Source organism: Trachurus trachurus (assembly GCF_905171665.1).
Source record: "Trachurus trachurus genome assembly, chromosome: 20".
Classification (NCBI taxonomy): domain Eukaryota; kingdom Metazoa; phylum Chordata; class Actinopteri; order Carangiformes; family Carangidae; genus Trachurus; species Trachurus trachurus.
In genome coordinates this window covers 21,041,136-21,063,223 of record NC_139911.1, presented here as the reverse complement: position 1 = coordinate 21,063,223, position 22,088 = coordinate 21,041,136, and the positions used below count along the sequence as shown (strand labels likewise).

Genomic DNA, 22,088 nt, shown 5'->3' with positions numbered 1-22,088 from the left:
CCCTCTGTCGAATTCAGCATTAGCCGCCCTTCAGTGGAGCTGGGCTTCCAAATGTCACGGAGCTTATGTCTTAGGAGATGATTAACGAATGTTTAGAGATGCTCAAGACACAGCTCAGTGGTTATGGCTTTTAATGAGGACCAGATGTAAGGCCTTTTAATGAGGACTGGCTGTAAGAGCCTCCAGGACCTTTAGCAGGATTGTAGAACATCCTCACAGATGCTGTAACGGACACTCGGATTTAAGCTCTCACCTGATCTCAGTTGTCAATATCCGATACGTGGTTCTCTATCTGAAAAGGAGAGCACAGAGAGGAGAGCTGAAATCAAGGGTAGGATTTTTTTAACAGAGAGCACAGCTTGCATTCAATCTTTTCTAAAGGTCAATACACTCAACAAAAGCTGCCATGTCAACCTGTGGAACGGTCTTTGTCGTACATTATCACAGTCAGTGATCAATGTGACCTTCAGGAAACAAATAAATCTCTCCCAACATGTCTCTGAGAAATAATCTCTTCGATTAGCGAGGACAGGAGGCTTTCATCAAGGATGACATGCCCATGCTCACCTGGTTAATGGCTAATAAATATAGCATAATGAAGAAAGACTGGTCCAAATGCGAGGCCGCTGTGCACAGCTCAGGATAATTACTCTGATGGCTCTGCCTGAACTTAAAGAACTATATGAGATGCAAAATAACAGACTAGCTCTATCTAATTAATACTGTTCAAAATAATATGTATAACTGCTGTATAATTTGTCACTGTGGGTGTTTTAAAGCACGCAGATAGCAGTGTAAAGAGGATGGTAATTATATTGTTTGGTTGAAATTGTACATTGTACATTGACATACATTCTTACAACATTCAAAGCAAAAAAAAAAAAAAAAACTGAACACACTGTTCAAAGAAACACAACGCTAACATGATATTCTCAGCCCCAGGCCATCACCAGTCTCCAGTCTACTCTTCCTTTTGCCCATTTTACAACTGAGAAGTGCAATATTCCATCACAGAGACCGGCTTTGTCAGTAAAGTACATCTGTGAGCAGTGATGATGAAATGTATACTGTATGTGCCATGTCTGAGCCATTGCCCACTAAGTACAACTGATTGTGGTTGAGTGAATACAACTCATATGATCATGTTGACAGAAAGATTGATGAATACAGCTACAAAATAAGACCTTGAAAGATTAGTTGATGAACTGAAAGGCTGTGTGAGTCTGCCACACCGCCTTTCACACACATTTGGTTTGTTTTTAAAGTAAAAGCACTTCTTCGCTTCTCTGTTCTTACTTTTCTTGGTCCTGCTGTGTATATACTGAATTATTAAACTGATTTTTGTCAAGACAAAATCTTTTATCCAATTCTGACACTGTAAATAATTGATTGATGTGTCAAGACAACATTAAACATGTCATTCAATAACTAATCCGTAGTAATAATCATTTGTTACAGTTTAAATACAGGTTTCATTCATTCAACAGTTAAAGGGATAGTTCACCCAAAATTCAAATTTCTCATTATCTACTCACCCTCATGTCGACTAAGAACTGTGAGAATTTTCAGAGTCCTTTGTGCCTTCTCTGAGTTACGGGGGGGGGGGGGGGGGGGGGGGGTCCACGCAGCAGTATTTGTCCATATAATGGTTGTGAATGGATACCAACTGTCTTCGTAACAAAAAGACACACCAAAAAACATCCAAATACCTCCATACTGCTCGTCTGTAATGTCCCTCTTGTATTGAAGCCCCGACATGAGAAATTGTTCCGCCGGTCAGTGCAAATCACGCGAGATTTGCACTGACACAGGCAAAGCAGTGAACTGAGACACTGGGAGCTTCCGCTACAAACAAGCTTAAAATATAGACTTATTTAATTTTTTTCGGAACAATTTCTCATGTCGGGGCTTCAATACAAGAGGGACATTACAGACGAGCAGTATGGAGGTATTTGGATTTTTTTTGGTGTGTCTTTTTGGACGAAGAAAAGTGGTATCCATTGACAACCATTATATGGACAAATACTGCTGCACGGACCCCCCCGTAACTCAGAAAAGGCACAATGAACTCTGAAAATTCTCACAGCTCTTAGTTGACATGAGGGTGAGTAGATAATGAGTGAAATTTGAATTTTGGGTGAACTATCCCTTTAACGTATGAGTTAGATATGAGAAAAAAACATGATCTTTTGGGGAATGTGGGTGAATTAAACTATAATACAAAGATGTTACTCAGCCAAAATCATTTCTGTTTCACATTTACCATTTCAGATCGACAACAGTCTGTAGCCATCTGGTCTTAAACCTCTTCCTATGCAACTCAGTCCTCTGCTTTAATTACTGTATAGCCTGTAAGTGTGTGTAAATGTGTGAGATTGTGCCAGTGTGTGGGCTTGTGAAGAGCGTTGCTTCCACTGTTTGAGTTGGGGTCGACAGGGAGAAACTGTCAGTCCGGGCGCCCTCACCATTCACTCATGTGAAGCCCCGCTCTCTCAGATCTGTGGCCATGAATAATTCTGGAAAATTAACTTTCAGAAAGCAAAGACCGTCTGCCCACTTGAGCGCTCCCAAAGTGCCTCGCTCTCTCTCTCCCTCCCCGTCAGCCCTGTCAACCGTTTCTCTTACCAGATGGTGGCTGCCCTCCTCGTCGTAGTCGTCCTCACCTCCATCGGTCATCTCTCCCGCCTCCACATCCAGAGCCCCCTCGCCGGCTTCCTCCCCGGAGTTTTCTGCCGTCTCGGACACGGACTCCTCATGAAGGGAGTCGCAGTTGTCTTCGTACTTTCTCTGAGCCTCTGAGATAGAGAGATGAGGACACAGAATGAAGTGAGAGTGGGATCAGTCTCGGTTTTCTCTGCTTCACACGTCAGCAGCAGAGTTTACTTTACTTGGCCACTGTTTCCTATATTTCCCAGTAGTGCTGAAACACAAATATTCGGTCACATGTGGTCCCGAGAGACCGAGTTGCTTCTCTCACACTCAACTGGACAGAAGTAGTTTGACCTCAACAACTGACAAGCGACAAGCGACAAGCTAGCACTGCTGCCTGTTTGCACATCCCTCCCCCCCCGCGGTGTCTCACTGATCTATCGCGCTTCCATTTCGACTCATACATCTGTCTGCACCCGGTGCAAAATCCTGTTCGCGCTTCGAGCATTAATACAGCCCGAAGCATCTCGTTTTTACTTTCCATTTAATCAGCACATGACTGAGTGAAGCCCAGGCGGACGACGGCTGAGTGAACCCAACTGTCGCTGCCGTCGTGTTGCTCTTGCAAATTGTGAGTGGCGCAGACAAGGTGTTACCACTCCACGCTAAGCGCGGCTAAATACTTGTGGAATTCCACTCATTGCTAAATTGAGGGGATAAAACGGCACTTAGAAGAAACTGCTGAGGTGTGTTCAGACAGAAAATGAAGCAAAGTCTCTCTCAGTGCGATTGAGACAAATTTGACCACTGGACCAAAAAAAACAGCAAATGTACTAGTTGTACATTTGCTAAAAGCTGCAGTGCCTCAGAGTGTGCCTGTGTTTTTGTGTTGAAACTCTGAAACTGACCTCAGAGTTTCCCTCCTTTTCCACTTCCTGTCATTCTCTAAAGAGAGATCTATACAAACTCACAGTACATGAGAGTATGAAGCATCTTATAGCTTCATCCAGCAGACTTCACTTTGTGTTTTGTCTTAACAGTCACAGCCTAGGGCTTACATCTAATCTTAAAATGAAAAAATGGATGCAAAAATAGCTGAAAGTACTTAGTTTGGCAAATTTGACAGTAGTGTAGTTTAGATTTGTACACGTTTTCCTATTAAATCAAAAGATTTCATCACTCTTGGCATCATCTTTGACTGCAACCTCGAAACCCTGCAGTCTATGGTTGAATCTTCATTTCTCTCTCCTAAATTTTTTTTAAAAAGATCGAAGATTAGACTTTCTATCTACCAAAATCTTGGAAAGTGCTATTCATTTTTTTTTCTCAAGGCAAAGCAGAAAAACGCTTTTGAGTGTGAATAAAGCTGCACACTTGTGCTTTTGTAGCAAACACTTTGTGGTACAAAAGTCTTCCTGACCTTCACAGGGAGCTGCACTCGGAGACTGTCCCGTAGCGGAGGACATTTGTAAAGACCTCTCATATAAACTGAGTCAGCGTGGCGTTGACACCTGTTTGCTGTTATGACGGAGAGCTCTGCTGCTCTTATCTCCCACAATGTCACCAAGACTTATGGGCAGTGTGTGCTGTTAATTTCCCTCACTCAGTGCTTGGTACCCCCCCCTCTTTTTTTTTATTCATTATTTTTTTTTATCCCCCCTCCCTCTGCCACACTCTTAGAAATAAGAGTTCCAAAAGGGTTCTTCTACAAGGGCTGGGGTTCTACCTGGAACCATTTTCTTCTGAAAAACCCTTTCCTGAAGAAAGGGTTTTTCAAGGGTTCTTGGTAACAATACGGGTTCCAGTAAGAACCACTTTGATCCAGAGAACCCTTAAAAACCCTTTCCCCAAAGAAAAGGGTATTTCAAGGGTTCTTGGTGGAACTCCCACTGTGGGTTCTAAATGAAACCCTTGAAATATTAAAGGGTTCTCGGTGGAACTCCCTATGTGGGTGCTAGATGAAACCGTAAGAAGTCGGATAGTTTCTGGATGGAACCCCCAGTAAGGGTTCTGGGTGAAACCAATACACCATAAAAGGGTTTTTTGTAGAACCTCTCATTGGGGGTTCTAGGTAACCTTTGACAGATGGTTCTAGGTATAACCCTTTATGTTGGGTTCCAGGTCGAACCCTCCAAAAGGGTTCCAGGTGGAACCTTTATAAAAGGTTCTACCTGGAGCCAAAAAGGGTTCTCCTATGAGGACAAGCCGAAGAACCTTATATGGTTCTACTTAGCACTTTTATTTCTAAGAGTGCAGTTGCGACGCCACTGCTCTGCTCCTCACCCGACTCGGCTCTCTGCTGCTTCTCAATCTTCTCCAGGCGTCCCAGCAAAGAGTCGATCTTCAACTTGATCTGAGTCAGCTCCCGTTTGATGGTCTGAAGCTGGTCCGTCTTCACTGCTGGAAACACATAAGCAGATGTCCTTATTTAAGCTGCTGCTTAGTTCGCCCTGAGTTCATTTGTACCCTTCTTCTAATGATGCCGCTTCATACGGTTTTTTATCACAGACTGCACGCTGTCATCTGTTAATACTCTTTTTTTTAGTTTTGGATATCAAATCATCTCTCTGACTCACACTTTCCTCAGGGAAGAACATCTCAATCTGGCCAACTGCAAAGTTACCCAGCTGAAACTGTGAACCTGCTGCTTTCAATTTGGAGATTAGTGCACGGCTTTACGCCCACCACTGTGTGCAGTGCTGCTCAAGTTTTGCTCAGTAGTGCCAATATCTTTCAGCTGGCATGAGATGTTTGTTCAAAGTAAAATTATATAATTATATAGACACCTTATTTGACTCTTCTCGGTATAGGAGAACTGCAACTTTGGAAGTAAACAATTCATATACGTCCTTGAACAAACTAGAAGCTTAAAGTATTTTATTCAGTGAACATCGAATCAATTGAAGATACAGTATACGAATATCAACGGGCAGGCATACAGTGGTGGTTTCCACATGTGAATAAACATTTGTTCAGGTTTATTTTCTTTTTCTTTTTTCATTTTAACAGTTCTGTGCTAAGGTGATTCAGTTGCAGATGAATAGCAGCTCATTCACTGTTTGAAATATCTGTGTTTCTTTTCTTTTTTTTTCCTATTTTCTCTGCACAAAACCCAAAAAGCTCATTTTGCAAATGAAAATGTGAGTAACCAGTAGCATGCACAGCCGATTTAAACATTTTCCTCTCGTTGAAGTAAGGCTGAAATTAAATTTGCATGACCAACACCTGTGGTTATGAAAACTAATCGGGTGGAAAAAAGGAACTGGTATCAATGTGTTCGATCCTATTTTATATTTAAAAAGCAACTTTGCGTGCTCATTTCCTCACCAGCGGTGCCGCATGGAGAAACGGGGGGCACAATTTGCCCTCCCACGGCTTCTGTTTACCGCCTCATGAATAATTGGTCTCCCCTTCCTGCTCTGCTTTGCTCTCGGTGTTCACTCTACAATACATATCTGTGGTTTTGGGTAAATGAAGCGTAGCAGTATCATGTCAAAGTTTGAGTCCTAACCTTGATGTGTCATATGCAAATAACATCTGCTGAACATAAAAAAAAAAAAACTGTATTTATTTGAAGGACGTCACCATTAATTTAATCTCGCCAGTGTCATGGTTTGCTGAAAAGAGAGTGCTCTCCCTAGCAGCTTGAACTGAGCAGATTAAAGAATTTAAACCATAAAGTAATAAGATAATCTCACTCCTTAACCCTTGGCAGCTGAAATGTGTCTTTTTTTTTTTTTTTTTGAAAGAGAGGAGGGGGTAAAAAAATACAGACACCAGAAGTTGAGGAGAGAACATAAAATTCTCTTTGACACCTATCAGATTCTGTCAGGGCTGGAAAGTAGGATGGATGAGCGCTCAGTAAACAAAGCCATGACTTCCTGTAAAGGCTGTAGAAGCAGGAGACGCGCACGGAATCAAACCATCACTTGTCTGGTCTGGTGTCTGCACGCACGCTGCTCTTTAAGTTAAGTTTTTGCTTTGATGTATATTTACACCCACGCTGCATCACAATGCGGAGCTCCTCCTATGTCTGTGTGCTGCCGCGTATGAGATAAACTAATGCATAAAACATTCACACCTCCAATTGGAGGAGATGAGATGTCAGCACATGATAAAAATGGATGACATATTAGCCTGCTCTAAAAGGACGTTTTAATCTCTCACTGCAATTGATGCTGAAAAACAAAAAGGTAAGGATGCAAGATGCTCTATACAGGATTTCGTTCCATGCATTACGTGCATGATGATTAATGCGTTCATGAGAAAGCGGCGGAGAGAAGTGGTATACATACACGACGCCACTCTGGAAGCAATACATACATAATACGTGTGCGGCAATTCCAAGAATGAGTCTAATAGTGTTTTGTAAAAGCAGCCGTCAAGCCTGAAGCTAAAGAGAAGCAGAAAATCGACCTTTCTGGAAGGAGAAAACAGTGGATATACAATGATATCTCCACACAGTGAAGTGTCTCCATCTCGCTCCGTATCACCTGCCTCCATGTGTACCAAACCAACATGCGTGAATGCCCACCCCGTACACACTGGCTCCCTAATTCCAACATTATCTGGGCTCGCTGTGGGCAGCTTACTAGTCGTCCTTTGATGATAAGGAAGTGCGGAACAGTTTTCTAATTTATCGCCGCCTCCAGGCCTTTTTTTCCTTTTGTGCTATCAGTCACATAAGCCACGGAGAGAAAAACATACACGTTCTAATCCGACGTCGTTTCATCAACACGGCATCTTTTTCAGAAAGCTCGGGGTTAAAGGGGAAAAAAAAAGGGGAGAAGAATGAAAAAGTGCCATTGTTATTTAATACGCATTATGGAAGATTTAGGGGATGAGACATGGATCTAATTTTAGAGCCTCACGATGAACTGCAGAACTTGTATCTTGGGGATAGTGAGGATCTTTTGAATCGCTGGTCTATGAAGATTAAACTGGACAAAAAAGTCGTAGAGCTGGGAACGCTGATGTAATTCAGACTATAAATAGATGTTGTAAAGTTTCCAGCTCGAACATGTTCACACTGGATTTTTGGAAGGAATTTTAAAAGAAAAAAGAAGGGAAACATGGTTTCTGTGCTACTTTTAATGCATTTTCATGTGCGGATCTTGTATTCATGTTTGACATCAATATCTTAATACTTTACTTCTGATGCGTTACGTGCTGTCTGGAAAATCGTCCATCTTTTAGTCGTTGGCTTGTTACACCAACATACAACTGTAAATTCAATAAAACATTTTTAAAGAAATCAATCAAACTGCCTTCAGCAAACTGTATCACTCCCCTAAATATCAAATTAGGAGTCTTTATGTTGATTTTATACAATTTATGTATGTATTTCGACTTCTACCACCCCCCCTCTCCTCCTCTTTCTCTTCATCCTCGCCTGGTGAGCAGGAGTGGAGACAGGTGTGCAGTAAGTCATGCTACCAGCACATCGTCATCATCACCGTCATGCTCTCTATAAATACCTACCCCAGCTTTGACGCCACCAAATTTAAAGGGATAGTTCACCCAAAATTGAAATTTCATGTCGACTAAGGGCTGGGAGAAGTTTCAGAGTCCTCCGTGGCTTCTCTGAGTTACAGGGGGTCTCGGCGTAGCAGTGCATGTCCATATGATGGTTGCAAATGGATACCAACTGTCTTCGTAACAGAAGGACACACCAAAAAACATCCAAATACCTCCATGCTGCTCGTATGTAATGTCCATCTTGTATTGAAGCCCCGAAATGCGAAATTGTCCCGAAAAAAAATAAATAAATCTATATTTCAAGCTTGTTTTGTAGCGGAAGCTCCTCTTCCCGGTTCGTCAAATTTGGACGAACTGGGAAGAGGACAGACCCTGGTTCGTCCAGATTTGGATGTTTTTTGGTGTGTCTTTTTGTTACGAAGACAGTTGGTATCCATTTGCAACCGTTATATGGACATGCACTGCTATGCCGAGAAAATATGCCGAAATTTCAATTTTGGGTGAACTATCCCTTTAAGATCCCATCTCACAGTTACAGTATTTATCTTCATGGCTCTGCTGCTCTTCCTTTCTACAGTGTCCCGCAGTTTGACTCCCAGCACCGCCTCTCCCTCCTGTCTTCCCTGAAACCCTGGACTTCCTCTGCCTGCCTGCCAAACCCCCCGCCCCCCTCCCACAAAGACCCCATCCTGCTCCATTCATCCTCCAGCACAGAACCCCAACCCTGACCCCCTTCTGCCATTAGTCCCTGCCTCAGCTTGTGTCCCCGCTCTCCCGGCCATCAGTCTGCTCTGTTTTTCCCCGGCATCACCACCAAGCTGGTAATAAATTCTCTTTGGTTCAGACTCGCCTTCTCTGTCTCTGAATTCTGCATTTGGGATCCATTTGGCCCGAACAGTATCTGAATAAACCATTTCAACATGCAAACATACACAAAACAGAAAGAAACTGCAAGAATAAAACTCAACGCTTCTATAAACTCAGGTTAATATATTTTGACTTAGACCTTCTTTGCTTCGGAAGGATCCTAATGAGTGAGATGATCTGGAAGAATCTGAATGGCAGCCATGACAGGAGCTGGTTGAATGTCAAGGAAAGGAGCGTTGGTGCTTTAGAATAGGACACACTGGACCTTTATTAAAAAAGGAGATAGCACCCTGCCACAGTTTCTTTGCAACTGCACTATTCAGACTGATGTTCCATTGTAGTGTCTCAGCAGTAGGAACAACAGCAGCTCTTTATATTGTGTTGCACCACATCCAACAAGGACTGTTCCATAACTGATTTTCAGGGAGGATCGTCTAGAAGTCCAAGCATGTTAATGATAAGTTAACATTATCATCACCATTAATAAAAAAAATACATATGAATGACATGTCAAATTTTCCATCAATATGAAGAGAAAGTGGTTAGGAAAGGAGAACGTTTTGGTATGAAAGCTTCGAAATCATTCTTAATCTCAAAGTAACCTAGAAAACAATTTCCCCCCAGGGTCTACTTAGGACTATTATCAGCTTTAATGTTAACATGCATGAGGACACTGCAAAGTGCTCATAATTTTTAAGATTCGACCATTGTTTCTATGGCAACTGGTCAAACTGGAAAAAAATAATGAATCAAAAACTCCAGAAATAGCTGCTTCTAAATGAACCTTCTAGTGAAATTGTGATGTGTTGTGTTGCGAGGTTTGTTCTGGAAGTAATTGAATTATTTTTGGACATGTTAAAAGTTAGAGGGATTCTTAATGTAGCAAAATAATTGTGTCTTCATGAGCTGACAGTGAACACTGTGTGTCAAGGTGGAGACACTGGGATCCATACAGCTTCTTTTTTTGTCAAATCAAGTGAATTATTCCTCATACACAGCCCAAGTGGCAGGAACTGCCCACACTAACCCACCCCGTTGTTTGGACAAGCTAACCTTATTTTGCTGTCCAATCTATCTCGGCCAGAGTCGATACAAGCAGTGATTTTTCATGGTCCTGGCAGGGGCAAATTAGTCTCCCGAACATATAGCAGCACTGTTTAGACAGAGGGAGAGAATTCATTGACTCTATCCAAAAAGAGGATGGGAGATGGGGCTTCTTTTTTTTCTCCTTTTTTTATTTTTATTTTTTACCAACTGCAACTGGGTCCTCATGACAGACCTGACCAAGCTGTTCGCGCTGATAACACTGGCCTAGACAGACAACAATGAACAAACAGTGTAGCCAATTACACAGGCTATGGATAGAAACTAACGTTTAGGAAAACACAGCTGACCACAGCTCCACAGAGATGCCCCCAATCTCACTTTAATTACATTTAGGACGTTCATAATGCATCAACAGTTAATCAGAGGAACCAATATGAGATCCAGATGGATCCTGGGTGACAGGAATATACAGCTAAATGGTTGCTGCTCGCCATTATATTTGTGTTTGCGGTTTAGTGTTTTGCTCTACATTGCAGTGTGACTTGTTCTGAGCTGCTGGAGTGAATTAAATAGCTTTTTATAGTGGCGCCATGTTTAAGTAGCATAGCTGAATCACGCCACCACCTTTTCTCTGAGAGTGCCACGGTTTGGAGATTTGCATTAAGCCTTCAGTCTTTTTTTTTTTTTTTTTTTGAAAAGGACAGAATGCCATTAGCGTAATTAGGCTGTAGAGAAAAAAAAAAAAAAAAGAATAAAACACAGGCCAGAGTGAACACAAGACAAGTGAAAAGCAACTTATTGTACGTACGTTTGAGCCCGGAGGAGGAAGATGATGTGGGAGGTCTGGAGGATGAAGAGGAGGAAGAGGAGGATGTTTTGATGGGGAAGGAGGTCTTCCCGCGGCGGGAGGAGGGAGCGATCACCCTGGAGCGTTTGAGGGGGATCACAGCTCTTGGTGGGGGGGCCACTCTGCCATGGTAGTCAAAAAGCCTCAAGAAAAGAAAAGTATAATATTACACTTCACCTCGTATGCACTTCTTCTTTGTCTTCTATAAGTCACTGTATTCAATAAAAGGCCGTATAGCATTCAGATAACGTTGATCTGTGAGAACTAAAAAAAAAAAAAGATTTCTCTCTGTTTATTTCACCATGACCTCTCTCTAAAGCCTATTATCTGTTCCCAGTATCGTATTTCAGGATAGATTTTCAATGGATTTCTCTTGGGCTCTTGTTCTCAAACAGCATACATAAAACAAAAAGGTATAGACATTACATTTCAACTCGACCAATATCCCTCTTTCTGTACCAACTATCCACACTACGAGATGCATAAAAATAATCCTCACATCCATTTTAGAAGTGGAGAGGATAAAAAGAAGAGGGCGCCACCATGTCAAACGAAGGTGTCAAGCTTTGACTGTGACATCAGATGTCTTGTCACGGCTCTCAACGAGGTTTGACATTTGGGAAACGTCTGCATAGATAATCACTCTGATCACCGGCAGATAAACGGCAGAGTCAACAAGTGTCCGTTGCATCAGCGTGTTGGAGAAGCGTGCTTTAGCGCGTTCCGCTTGTTTTGACAAGTTGACCATTTGAAGGTGCCTCTGTGGGAAGGTATAACCAAACCTTATCTGACAGGGGACGCTTTAATGAGGAAGACTCAGGCAAAATCTTGAAAGCAAAAAAAATCTGCTGACCGCTGTGTGAACCGCTTTATCCAAATAGGCATTGTCTAATCATTGGTTAGAAACCATAAGCAGACATGACAGGGCTGTCAAACTTACATTTCTCTAGTTTAAAGTGTGAAATTTATTTACAGGTTTAATTTTTAGCATTAGCATGTCTAGCGAGCTAGCTAACCATCATTTGACTTAGGGATAGGTCACATTTATTTATCTATTATTTAAAAAAGCTATGTTCATAACTTACACAGCCATTGTGTATTCTTTCCTCACAAAGTCTTTGTTTTCTTTGTTTCATAGGATTTAGCTAAGCCCACAAACCATAAAATATGACATTTGGCTTGTTGGCTAAATTACAGGCTCATGTTGAGGGTCTGAAAACCTGTTTCCTAACGCTGGGACTCATTGTTTAAATAGATAGATACTTAATTAATCATTAGGGAAATTCAGTTGCCCTGAAACCCATTATTAACAAACCTGGCATTGCATGCATCCTCAACAGTCCTAAATTAGTTCAGACAAACACAGTCCCATGCTTTTAGACCAGCTAGTCCAGTCTCCAGGGCCCAGTTGTTCAAAAGGTGTAATCTGGATAAAATTTATCCGGATTTTGAAATCCCTTTTTTTGCTATCCAGGATCACGTAATCCGTCTTACTTCTATCCCAGTTGTTCAATGCAAAGTTGGATTGAATCAGTCTGATCCAAATCCAAATTTTCAAGATTACCAAATCCGGATAATGAGTGCTCTAGATGGGACTGTGCATCACACTGAATGCTGATTGGTCGGTAAACAACAGGTAGAACAGCAGCATGAGGTCACTCAAAGTGTATTTATTTGAGTGTTTTCTGTGCTCTTTGTTGTTTCTTCACGGCCAGACTTTGTTTATGACTTAAATACTTGTTTGGGACTTGTTTTTAGGACACTATAATGTGTTACTTATTTTATGTGACCTTTTTTTTCTCTTTCTTTATCTTTTTTAATATATTCGTAATAGAGACTAATCAATCAATCAATCAATCAATCAATCAATCAATCAATCAATCAATCAATCAGTCAATCAATCAATCAATCAAAACAGCCAGACTCCATCTGGTTGGGCTGTTAAAATACATTTTAAAAAGCAAATATACAGTACATTAGGGAAATGTGTTTCAAATTCAAACATCAAATTTCAAAATTCAAACTTCAAATTTTAAAATTCAAACTTCAAATTTTAAAATTCAAACTTCAAATTTCATTACATTCAGTTTGGGGAAAAGTAGTTGGTGAAAAGTTTTTCAGTTGTAGAATATTCAAAAGTTAACATTATTTACTAATCACTGTTGTGGTTTAAAATTAGGTGCAAAATATAAATCAATACATGTATATATACTACATTATGAATATTGTTTATTTGACCAGTTTGAATTTAATTTAAATCACATTTTGTTCCTGAAATCCCCCCTGAATCCACCCTACTGCTGGGATCAGAATAATCCTGTTTTTTTGGATCAAAGTTATCCCGATCCTACTGAAAAGTTTTGAACAACACAAACTGAGGGTTTTATCCAGATCAAAACCAAGATTGGATTACGTGATCTAATCCGATCTCAGAATCCGTTTTTGGTTTTGAACAACCCATTTTCAAGATTTGATCCAATCCATTATCCAAAATCCGATCGGATTACCTTTGAACAACTGGGCCCTGGTGTTCAGGTCAGAGGACACTGGCCACTTCTGACTGATAAAACATGTGCAGCAGGACCTGAACCTCCGGAGGAAAAGGAGCCGGCTCTCCTTTTCCGATTGATGAATGAAGGATAATAATAAGGTATAAGACAATGTTGTCTCTTTACTTTTGTCCTCTACATGGACATGATTTTTGCCTGGGACATGCAGCTTTAATATAAGTTTGTCTCCTAGCACACTACCATGCATGTGGTTGTCAAGTTCACAGTGAAGGCTATTAAAAAAAGATTTTTGCCTGGAACAACAACAACAAAAAATCAGCAGATAACATTCAGAAGCCAGCCTGGCTGTTTTCATCTAACACAGATTAAGCTTAATTAGCTGGCTGTCAAGTTTACAGTAAACACCACTTTAAAAGGATTTCTGCCTTTAAAGCTGCCCTGTGAAGTTTTGCATATTTGCACCATCTGCCGTGTTTTTTCCGAGTACTGCAACAATAACAGTCGGCGTGCGCCATTCAATGACGTCAGCAATACGAGTGACGCCCCCCCCTCTCTACGTAACAGGTAGGGAGAAAGAAGATGGATTCGTCAGATGAGGTAACTAATGACAATGTTTCTTTGTTTTTTTTCCCATTTACATTACATGCATGTGTATTTTGACACTAGTTGATAAGCTGTTAGTGGATGTCCACAGACTAAAACCTTGCAGCCTCAGTCTCGTCCATCACTCTTCCAAATGCTAACGTTAGCTTTTTGCTGACCGTGTCATTTCCAACTGCGCATGCGCTCTTTTAGCCTCGTAAACCAGCCTCTCGCGGAAATGCATTTCATTTCATTTCTCGGGAGAGTCTGGCCTCATCGCCCCTGTAAGCGTTTGGGGTGGGCGGGAGTAGTAGCGTTGACAGACAACCCCATTCAGCCAATCAGCAAGTTGGTGTAGTGACGGGGCTTTGCACCAGTCGGTCCCTGATTGGCCAACGTGCTGTGTCATTCACAGTGGCGACGCTGATTGGCTCGGTCTTTTGAGGGTTTCAGGCCAAACGCTTAGAGCGGGACTGAGGCCAGACTCTCCCTCGGAATGAAATAAAATGCATTTCCGCAAGAGGCTGGTTTAAACTCTACGTTGAATGCGTCATTTCGTGGTGGTGGAGATGCGTTCAATGATCATCCTAATAACTCGTTTGGCAGTGGCTGTAATGTAGCCTTATGGATATTGGTTCATATCATCGTAAAAACTCCACAGGACAGCTTTAAAAATGAGCAGAAAACATTCAAAGGTCAGCCAGACCACTTGTCAGTTTAATTAGATAGCTAGCTAGCTGGATTTGAAAAATACTCCACTGACTTTGTTGATAAATCTGCCACTATTATCATTGTACAGTGTATTATTTAACACCTGGGGATACAGGGCCCGGTAGGAACAGTAATAAAGGAGTAAAGGGTTTAGCTGAGGATCATTCATTCCCTTGTTAAATCCCAAATTTAATAACTATGTGAATGATACATACCTGTTGTAGAAATCATCCCTGTAGTACTCGTAATCAAATTCATAACCACTAGGAGAGAGACAAAAAGAGAGACAGGAGGGGGAGGGGTGGCACAGATGGACAGGGAGAAACAGATAAGGTCGTATTAAGAGGGGCCATTTTGGATCTGTCAAAAGTAAGCAGATCAATTCAAGCCGTTGTGACTGGGACGGACATGTTCTAGTTTAGCTCAGAACATGCAGGTTGAACAGGAAGCTTGGGTTTTTACTGCCATGCAAAGAGCACAGATCGACAAAAGAAAAAAACAACAACTAAAGTTTCAGAGGAGAAACACTGTCGGAGAATGAAAGGAGGGGAAAAAAACTATTTTCTTAGACCCTGGAGAGGAAAATCAATGTTAAGTATACGCTCAGGATAAGAAAGTAATTTAGGATTCAGAGAGAGAAATAAAACGAAGAGACGAGGAGAAAAGAAGGAGCTGTTTTGAAATGTTGCTATTCTCCCAGGAATTTTAATTAGGATTAATGTATTACTATTTCAATTTAGAGAAGTGTAGTGTTGGTATTCGCCTCTCCTGTTCCATAATTACCATATTACATCCTGGCTCTTTTCAGCCGCAGCTATAAAATGCAAATGAAGGTTTAGAATAACACAATACACAGACTAATGAATTAGTAAAATGAGACGTGCAGTGCAACAAAACCAACAATTCAGAAAGGAGCAAATTGGTGGTAATATAAACTTTGCCAATGGACAAACTATCAGAGTACACAGAAAAGTGTCCCAGTGAATAAAAAAAAAAAACATGTCTGGCCCGCTGTCACATTAGACTTCAGTAAACAAGCTCTGCTTTGATCTGTCTGTGACCAGGAGATGTGTACGGGCCAGAAAATCAGGGTCATGCTTAATGATGCTTATAACAACAGCAACTCCTTTGAGCTTTTGCAGGGCTGTGCGGAACAAACTCCAGTCAAGGCTGGAGAAATGTGAGCGAGCTTTAAAAACTCAATTAGAAATTCAAGGTTCAAAAGGAGTGGTGGGGGGGGGGACATAATAGGAATCCTCGTATTCTAAATATTACTCCACATTTACATCAGCGAGAGCAGCAGGATGTGAGAGATAGTGAATATTTATGACAAGAGCAGCACCTTTTGCATGTGAAGCATGTTGGAGTGTGCTGCGAGGAGGAGGAAACCATCTTACCTGTACACGGCGGAGAGCGGCCGCTTGGAGCCGGCTTTGGGCCTGTATGGCTTGGGTTCGCCCGCCATGTTTATGTCTGCAACGACAGCAAGACACACACACACACAAATGGATAAATCACTTGTCACTCACTCATGCGCCACAGTGGGCAGCGATTACATAAATCATGCATAAATAAAAACTTATTAGCAAGACCTCGTTTTAACCCCTCCTCCCCTCTCATAAATCCTCATGTCAAGCATTCCTATTGATGGAGGCAGAGAGACGCCATACTAATTAGAGCTGTATAAGCAACTGAATGCCTAATGCAGTAGTTACTGGGCTGGATTTATTGTGTTGTAAAGTATTTTTTTGTTTTATGTATGCTGTATAAAGTATTCTACTTTCTAAAATCTTTTTAAAACAAATCTGAATTTATATATCCAATCCAGTCCAATATTTGAATTGAAAGGATTTTCATTAAAATTGTTCTTTAAATTGTCTAAATAAACACAAAAACAAAAGTACAACACTTTTAGGTAACACTTTACAATAAGGGTCCCTTCATTAACATTAGTTAGTAAATTATTAAGCATTATATATACACTAATGTGTTTATTAATGCTGAGTAATGCATACATAATGATAACTAATTATTATTCAACTTTTATTATTACTTAATAATTTATTAACTAACTTTGAGCAGTAAACATTAATTAACTGCTTACTAATAGGCTACATTAATTAATGTGTTTCCTAATCCTAAGTAATACATAATAATGATTGTTAATGTTTCTGTAAACAGTTAATTAATGCTTAATAATGTACTAACTAACGTTAATTAAGGGACCCTTATTGTAAAGTGTTAACCACTTTTATTTGCTTCTGTACAATAAAATAGTCTTGTAATGACTTCATACTCCATGAGAACACAATCGAATGTGGGTAGTCATGAAGTATAAATAAATATGTGGCAACTTATTGTGGTTGCCTAGTTTCCAACAGGAGATTAAAAGAAACCATTTATATATTGATTCATGAATAGTCTGAACTTCTACTGAACCTCTATTTGAAGGCTATGTTGGAGGATTTCATTTGATGTGTATCAGAACCAATGTTTCGCCCATTATTCAAACTCCAAGAACTGTGTCATTGAAAGCAAAACAAGGTCTTCTCCATCAGTGATGGTTCATGGTGGCAGCGAGGCTGCTGCAGCAGCCCGACGCAGCCTGAACACGAACAAAAAGCTCATATTGGGTGTGATTTCCACAGTAACAGTTAACTTGAAAGATTTTATTGCAACATAAAAATATGTAACACACAAAGCTACGGTTCTGTGGGACACATTAACTAATGTTGAGGTGCAGTGCAACAGCCTTTTATCTGAGGCTGGAGACCTTGTTATTGTGCACTGGAAAGATTACAAAATACATTTCTTGTTGCAAGGCAATGGAGAATCCTTGAAAACGCAGAAACAATGAAAAGGAAGAAACTCCAACAAAAGCTGGATAGAGGAGCTCTGATTTATAGCCAGATGTTTGCTCTTCATGGAAAAAAAATACATGAAATAAATAAAAGAGAAAAGAACAATATTACCATCAGGGGGACGGTTTTGTGATTGAGCCAGTGATGCAGGATTTTTCAAATCGCTATCTGTGCAACGCCAAGGGTGTTGCAAGGTCCTTGTATTTTGTACACAGTCTGAGTGGCTCCTGGGAGAGGAGCCAGTGGGTCAGAATAAGCACCCGGTCCAGAATACAACACTAAAAATGCTGAGGAGAACTGTCCAGGAATTTTATGGATGCGGACATTTTTGCATAGTTGGACCAAACTTAGAGTCGGACAAGCATCTAATCGCCCGCATAATAAGATATGAGGCGCTGCTGCTCAGAAAAGCCATTTCATAACAAGCAGGATAAAACATTTAAGACAGAGAACATTACGCCAAATCAACAAGGTGCCCTTGAGAGAACCCAAACCCCCTCAGTGTTGCAAAGTCACTGTGAGTAAGAGCCTGGGCTAAGTGCCTCATAGGTGCACCGATCGCGTTAAAGGCACTCTCTTTGACAAATTGTTTTTTTTTGCATGCCGTGGTCTCGGTATCATTTTGCCCCTTTCTGCAACAGACATTTGCTTAAATAATGCATGCCCCCACCCCCTCCAACACCAAACAAGTGGAAGCGCCCCAATCCCTGGGAGTGGAATTGCACTGGGGTAAAAATAAGCTCGCTGGCAAACTCCTTACCTCCTTCTCCCAGTGGCTGCTCTCACGAGAAATAGGATTATACCCCAGTCTGTTTGTATACTACCTACTTAGACATGCTAAAACATAGACTTTTTACACAGAGCTGCATGACCAAATGAGTGTGTGTGTGTGTTTGTACTTGAAGGAGCACACTGGGATTGACCATGATGCTGACTGATGAGATAATTATGATTTTGCTCATTAGGCTGAAGGTTTACTTAGAGATAGGACGATCAAACCTTTAATTAGCCTGCAGGAACCCAACACATCAACAACAAGACTGTTGCTATGCTTCATACGCACGACTCTGTTGCTACTCAGTCCTGGTGTTCAACCCAAACCTGAGGAGTTTTGCCTCTGAAGGAGAGTATCACTGCTTTGACTGAGGCTGTCAGGATAATACACATGCACACATGTGACAGCTGCGTACCTTAGCGTTGTAGATCAGGAGTTTTTCTCTGGATGTTTTCACTCATAAGCTCTATAAATGCTGCTTCACCTTGTTTACTTTTCGCTTTTTCGCTTTGTATAATAGCACCTGCTGGCAATGATTGCTTCAGCACTAATAGTGGGGCAGATAAGCTCATATATTGAAGGAATTGTGCGTTTTAATGACTAAAGCATGAAACTTTCAGCATTTCATCTACATACCCCAAGGTTTAATTTCAGACGTGGAACCACTTTGGTGGCTGACCTTTAGGGGTCTTTTTCCACATTATTCCCCATTGGAAACCTATGAAAATCTGGGAAGTAAATCATTACCAATAAATTTCTTCACCATTGTGTTTAGGAAGGTGTGTAATATCATGTAATAAAATGTTGAAATTCAACTCCAGTGGGAAACCCCCTAAAAAACTACTCAAAGTTGGGGTACCCGTGCAGATTTTGCGAAAATTCCGTGATGTTAAATTTGGCCTTAAATATCTTGTGAGGGGTCAAACTAGAGATTTTTCATGATTCTGAGTTGATCGCAAACATTAGTTTTTCAGCCAAAACACTCCTTGGTGGAAAAAAACAGCCACACCCACTTTTCCTGCTCATCGGAACCCCCCCCACCACCAATAGAATGTATTACAGAGAAGCTATTAGCATGGCAGAGGTTGTGTTACATATTACTACTAAATACTCAATAATATAACTTATATTCATCGTTTGTATAACGTTGTACAAGAAAAAAGGCTACAGAATATAAGTTATATTATTGAGTATTTAGTAGTATTATGTGACACAACCTCTGCCATGCTAAGGAATGGCTTCTCTGCAATACATTCTATTGGTGGTGGGGGGGGTTCCGATGAGCAGGAAAAGTGGGCGTGGCTGTTTTTTTCCACCAAGGAGTGTTTTGGCTGAAAAACTAATGTTTGCGATCAACTCAGAATCATGAAAAACCCCTAGTTTGACCCCTCACAAGATATTTAAGGCCAAATTTAACATCACGGAATTTTTGCAATATCTGCACGGGTACCCCAACTTTGAGTAGTTTTTTAGGGGGTTTCCCACTGGAGTTGAATTTCAACATTTTATTACATGATATTACACACCTTCCTAAACACAATGGTGAAGAAATGTATTGGTAATGATTTACTTCCCAGATTTTCATAGGTTTCCAATGGGGAATAATGTGGAAAAAGACCCCTAAAGTCCCCTAAAGGTCAGCCACCAAAGTGGTTCCACGTCTGAAATTAAACCTTGAGGTCTGGAGATGTAATGCTGAAAGTATCATGCTTTAGTCATTAAAACGCACAATTATTTTGCTTATCTGGCCCACTATAATTCTAAACTATATAAACATGCTTTTCTCAGACAAAAGTGTGAAGGAAGTCTGAATGTGTTTTCATTTTTGCGTTTGTGGATATTCTGTGTTTGCAGTTTTTGGTACATAGCCTCCTTCGAAAACAAAATTCCACAAGCAAGTGTGCTGTGTGTGTGTGTGTGTGCACCATCCTCAATTTAGTCTGTGTGAAAGAGGCCTGGTGCTTAACTACTCTTAAGGTTCATATCTGATGCAGAACATTTTGTATCCGTGCAGCAGTGAGGACTCACGCAGCGGGGTCGGGGGACGAAAGGATTGTGTGTGCTTTGCTTTGGCGAGGTTTTTTGTGAGTAACTCTTCTGTTTCCCGTTGGTTTGCTTTGCACTCATCGGCTGCTCCGCTTGCTCAATATGCAGCTGGAGCTCTCCGTGGTGCTGAACAAGTTACAAAAGGTTCTTGAGGTCTGTTGCACCGCTCTGTCTGGGCAGCGAATAAAACACAAAAAAGGGCTCGACCTTGCAGCTGCATGAACGTACACTTGATGCCATTTTGAATTTTGCAGGCCTGAAATTATTTATGGATATGTTTGAGCTTTTGAGCACCCTCTTTTTTCCTTTCTCGCAGATATTCAGGGATTGTCTATCAGGCCTGTCTATAGATAGTGAAACAAACACAACCCGGTTAGGAATAAATATTTAAGGTATTGGCTGAGGAATTGGGAGGAAAATGAATTGTTCTGGAAGTAAATTGCAGTGGAAAGACAGAAGCACGGAGGAATAAGTAATCACTGAAGACAAACCTGTGTTTCCTCTGTCAGAAAAACAAGGATCCGTGACTCCCCGCAGGAACCTGCCCATGTGTTTTATTGGTCTCATTTGTTGCCTTACGTCTCTGTCTCCCTCTCACTGCTCTTGCTCATGCTTCCTGTTCTGCCCTCGGCCTCACCCTATCCCTCAACGTCTCTTTCTCTATCTCCAGCCCCCTCCCCCTTCCCTCGCACAAGACGCTATCTAACCCCACCTCGCCCATCCATCACTCTCCCTCACATCCCGTATTTCTTCCCGTGTCTCTGTGCGTGCCGAGGAAGCTCATTATGAGACATTTCACTGCGGAGCGTCACCTGTGGGGCCTTTTTCTATTTGACACCTGTGCCGCCCATGAAAGCTTTGCGAGTCTTATTCCTCCCCTCCTTTCATTAGTAAGGGATGAATAACAGCACAGCACGGCAATGGCAGCCGAGGCTTTGAATAAATCACGGCTGTAAACTGAGCCATATGGCAACATATTGCTGGGGAATCACTGGGATGAGAGAGTGCTCCTGTGAAAATCAACAGGACCACAGCAAACATAAGGAGGGGGAGCAGGAAGACCCTCGGATTCCTTCAAGGAATATGAATGAACTTCTGCGGCAGGCACAAAACCGGCTAAAGTCACAACAAATCAGACTCTAATCTTTCTGCTTCTCTGTTTCGTCCTGAAAGGGGAAGATCTACCTTCTCTCTTCCCCTCTCAGACAGAGGAAAGAAAACCAGCTAATAGCCCGAGGCTTCAGAGGAATGCTATCAGGCACGGGGTAGCAGGGGTCACTGCAAGGTCAGGAAGACGAAGAGAAGGATAGATTGTGTCTCGGTGAGCCAAAAAACCTCTTTGTATTAGTGTGGGCAGGGTTGTTGAACGACGGACAGGAGAGCAGATTCCTTAAAAAGCATTTCTCCTGTGTGAGCCGGCTTTCTCATCAGCCATAACACCGAATAATGGCAATCCAGTCCCTCGGCTTTCAGCGGCTAATTCTGCATCAGGCCATTGTCTAAACGCATACCACACTAACATCCATCAATGCTGCCAGTGATGACGGAGGTAAACAAACATCCAAACTGCATTATTCACTCAGAAAAAGAAAGAAAACAGGCTCGGTAGCATTTACATCTAGAGCAGAAATCAAAACCCACAAGTGACTCATGCCCTCATTTTGAATTACCCCCGCTGTATGGCTGCAAACGCACCAAAAGCAGTAATTTGCATG

The 22,088-nt window shown here is 41.4% G+C and overlaps 1 protein-coding gene across 1 annotated transcript in view; it reads right to left on the bottom strand.

The window, feature by feature from the left end:
* The window catches only part of LOC311003381 (RNA-binding Raly-like protein), a gene marked incomplete at its 5' end in the record, with an annotated part of 63,276 nt that overhangs the window by 2,457 nt on the left and 38,731 nt on the right, over positions 1 to 22,088 (bottom strand). The window contains 6 exons of the mRNA XM_083995121.1: positions 254 to 288; positions 2,626 to 2,795; positions 4,933 to 5,046; positions 10,850 to 11,031; positions 14,907 to 14,954; positions 16,089 to 16,164. Of these exons, the coding sequence (XP_083851247.1) occupies positions 254 to 288; positions 2,626 to 2,795; positions 4,933 to 5,046; positions 10,850 to 11,031; positions 14,907 to 14,954; positions 16,089 to 16,164 (625 nt within the window). The remainder of the gene's footprint in view (positions 1 to 253; positions 289 to 2,625; positions 2,796 to 4,932; positions 5,047 to 10,849; positions 11,032 to 14,906; positions 14,955 to 16,088; positions 16,165 to 22,088) is intronic.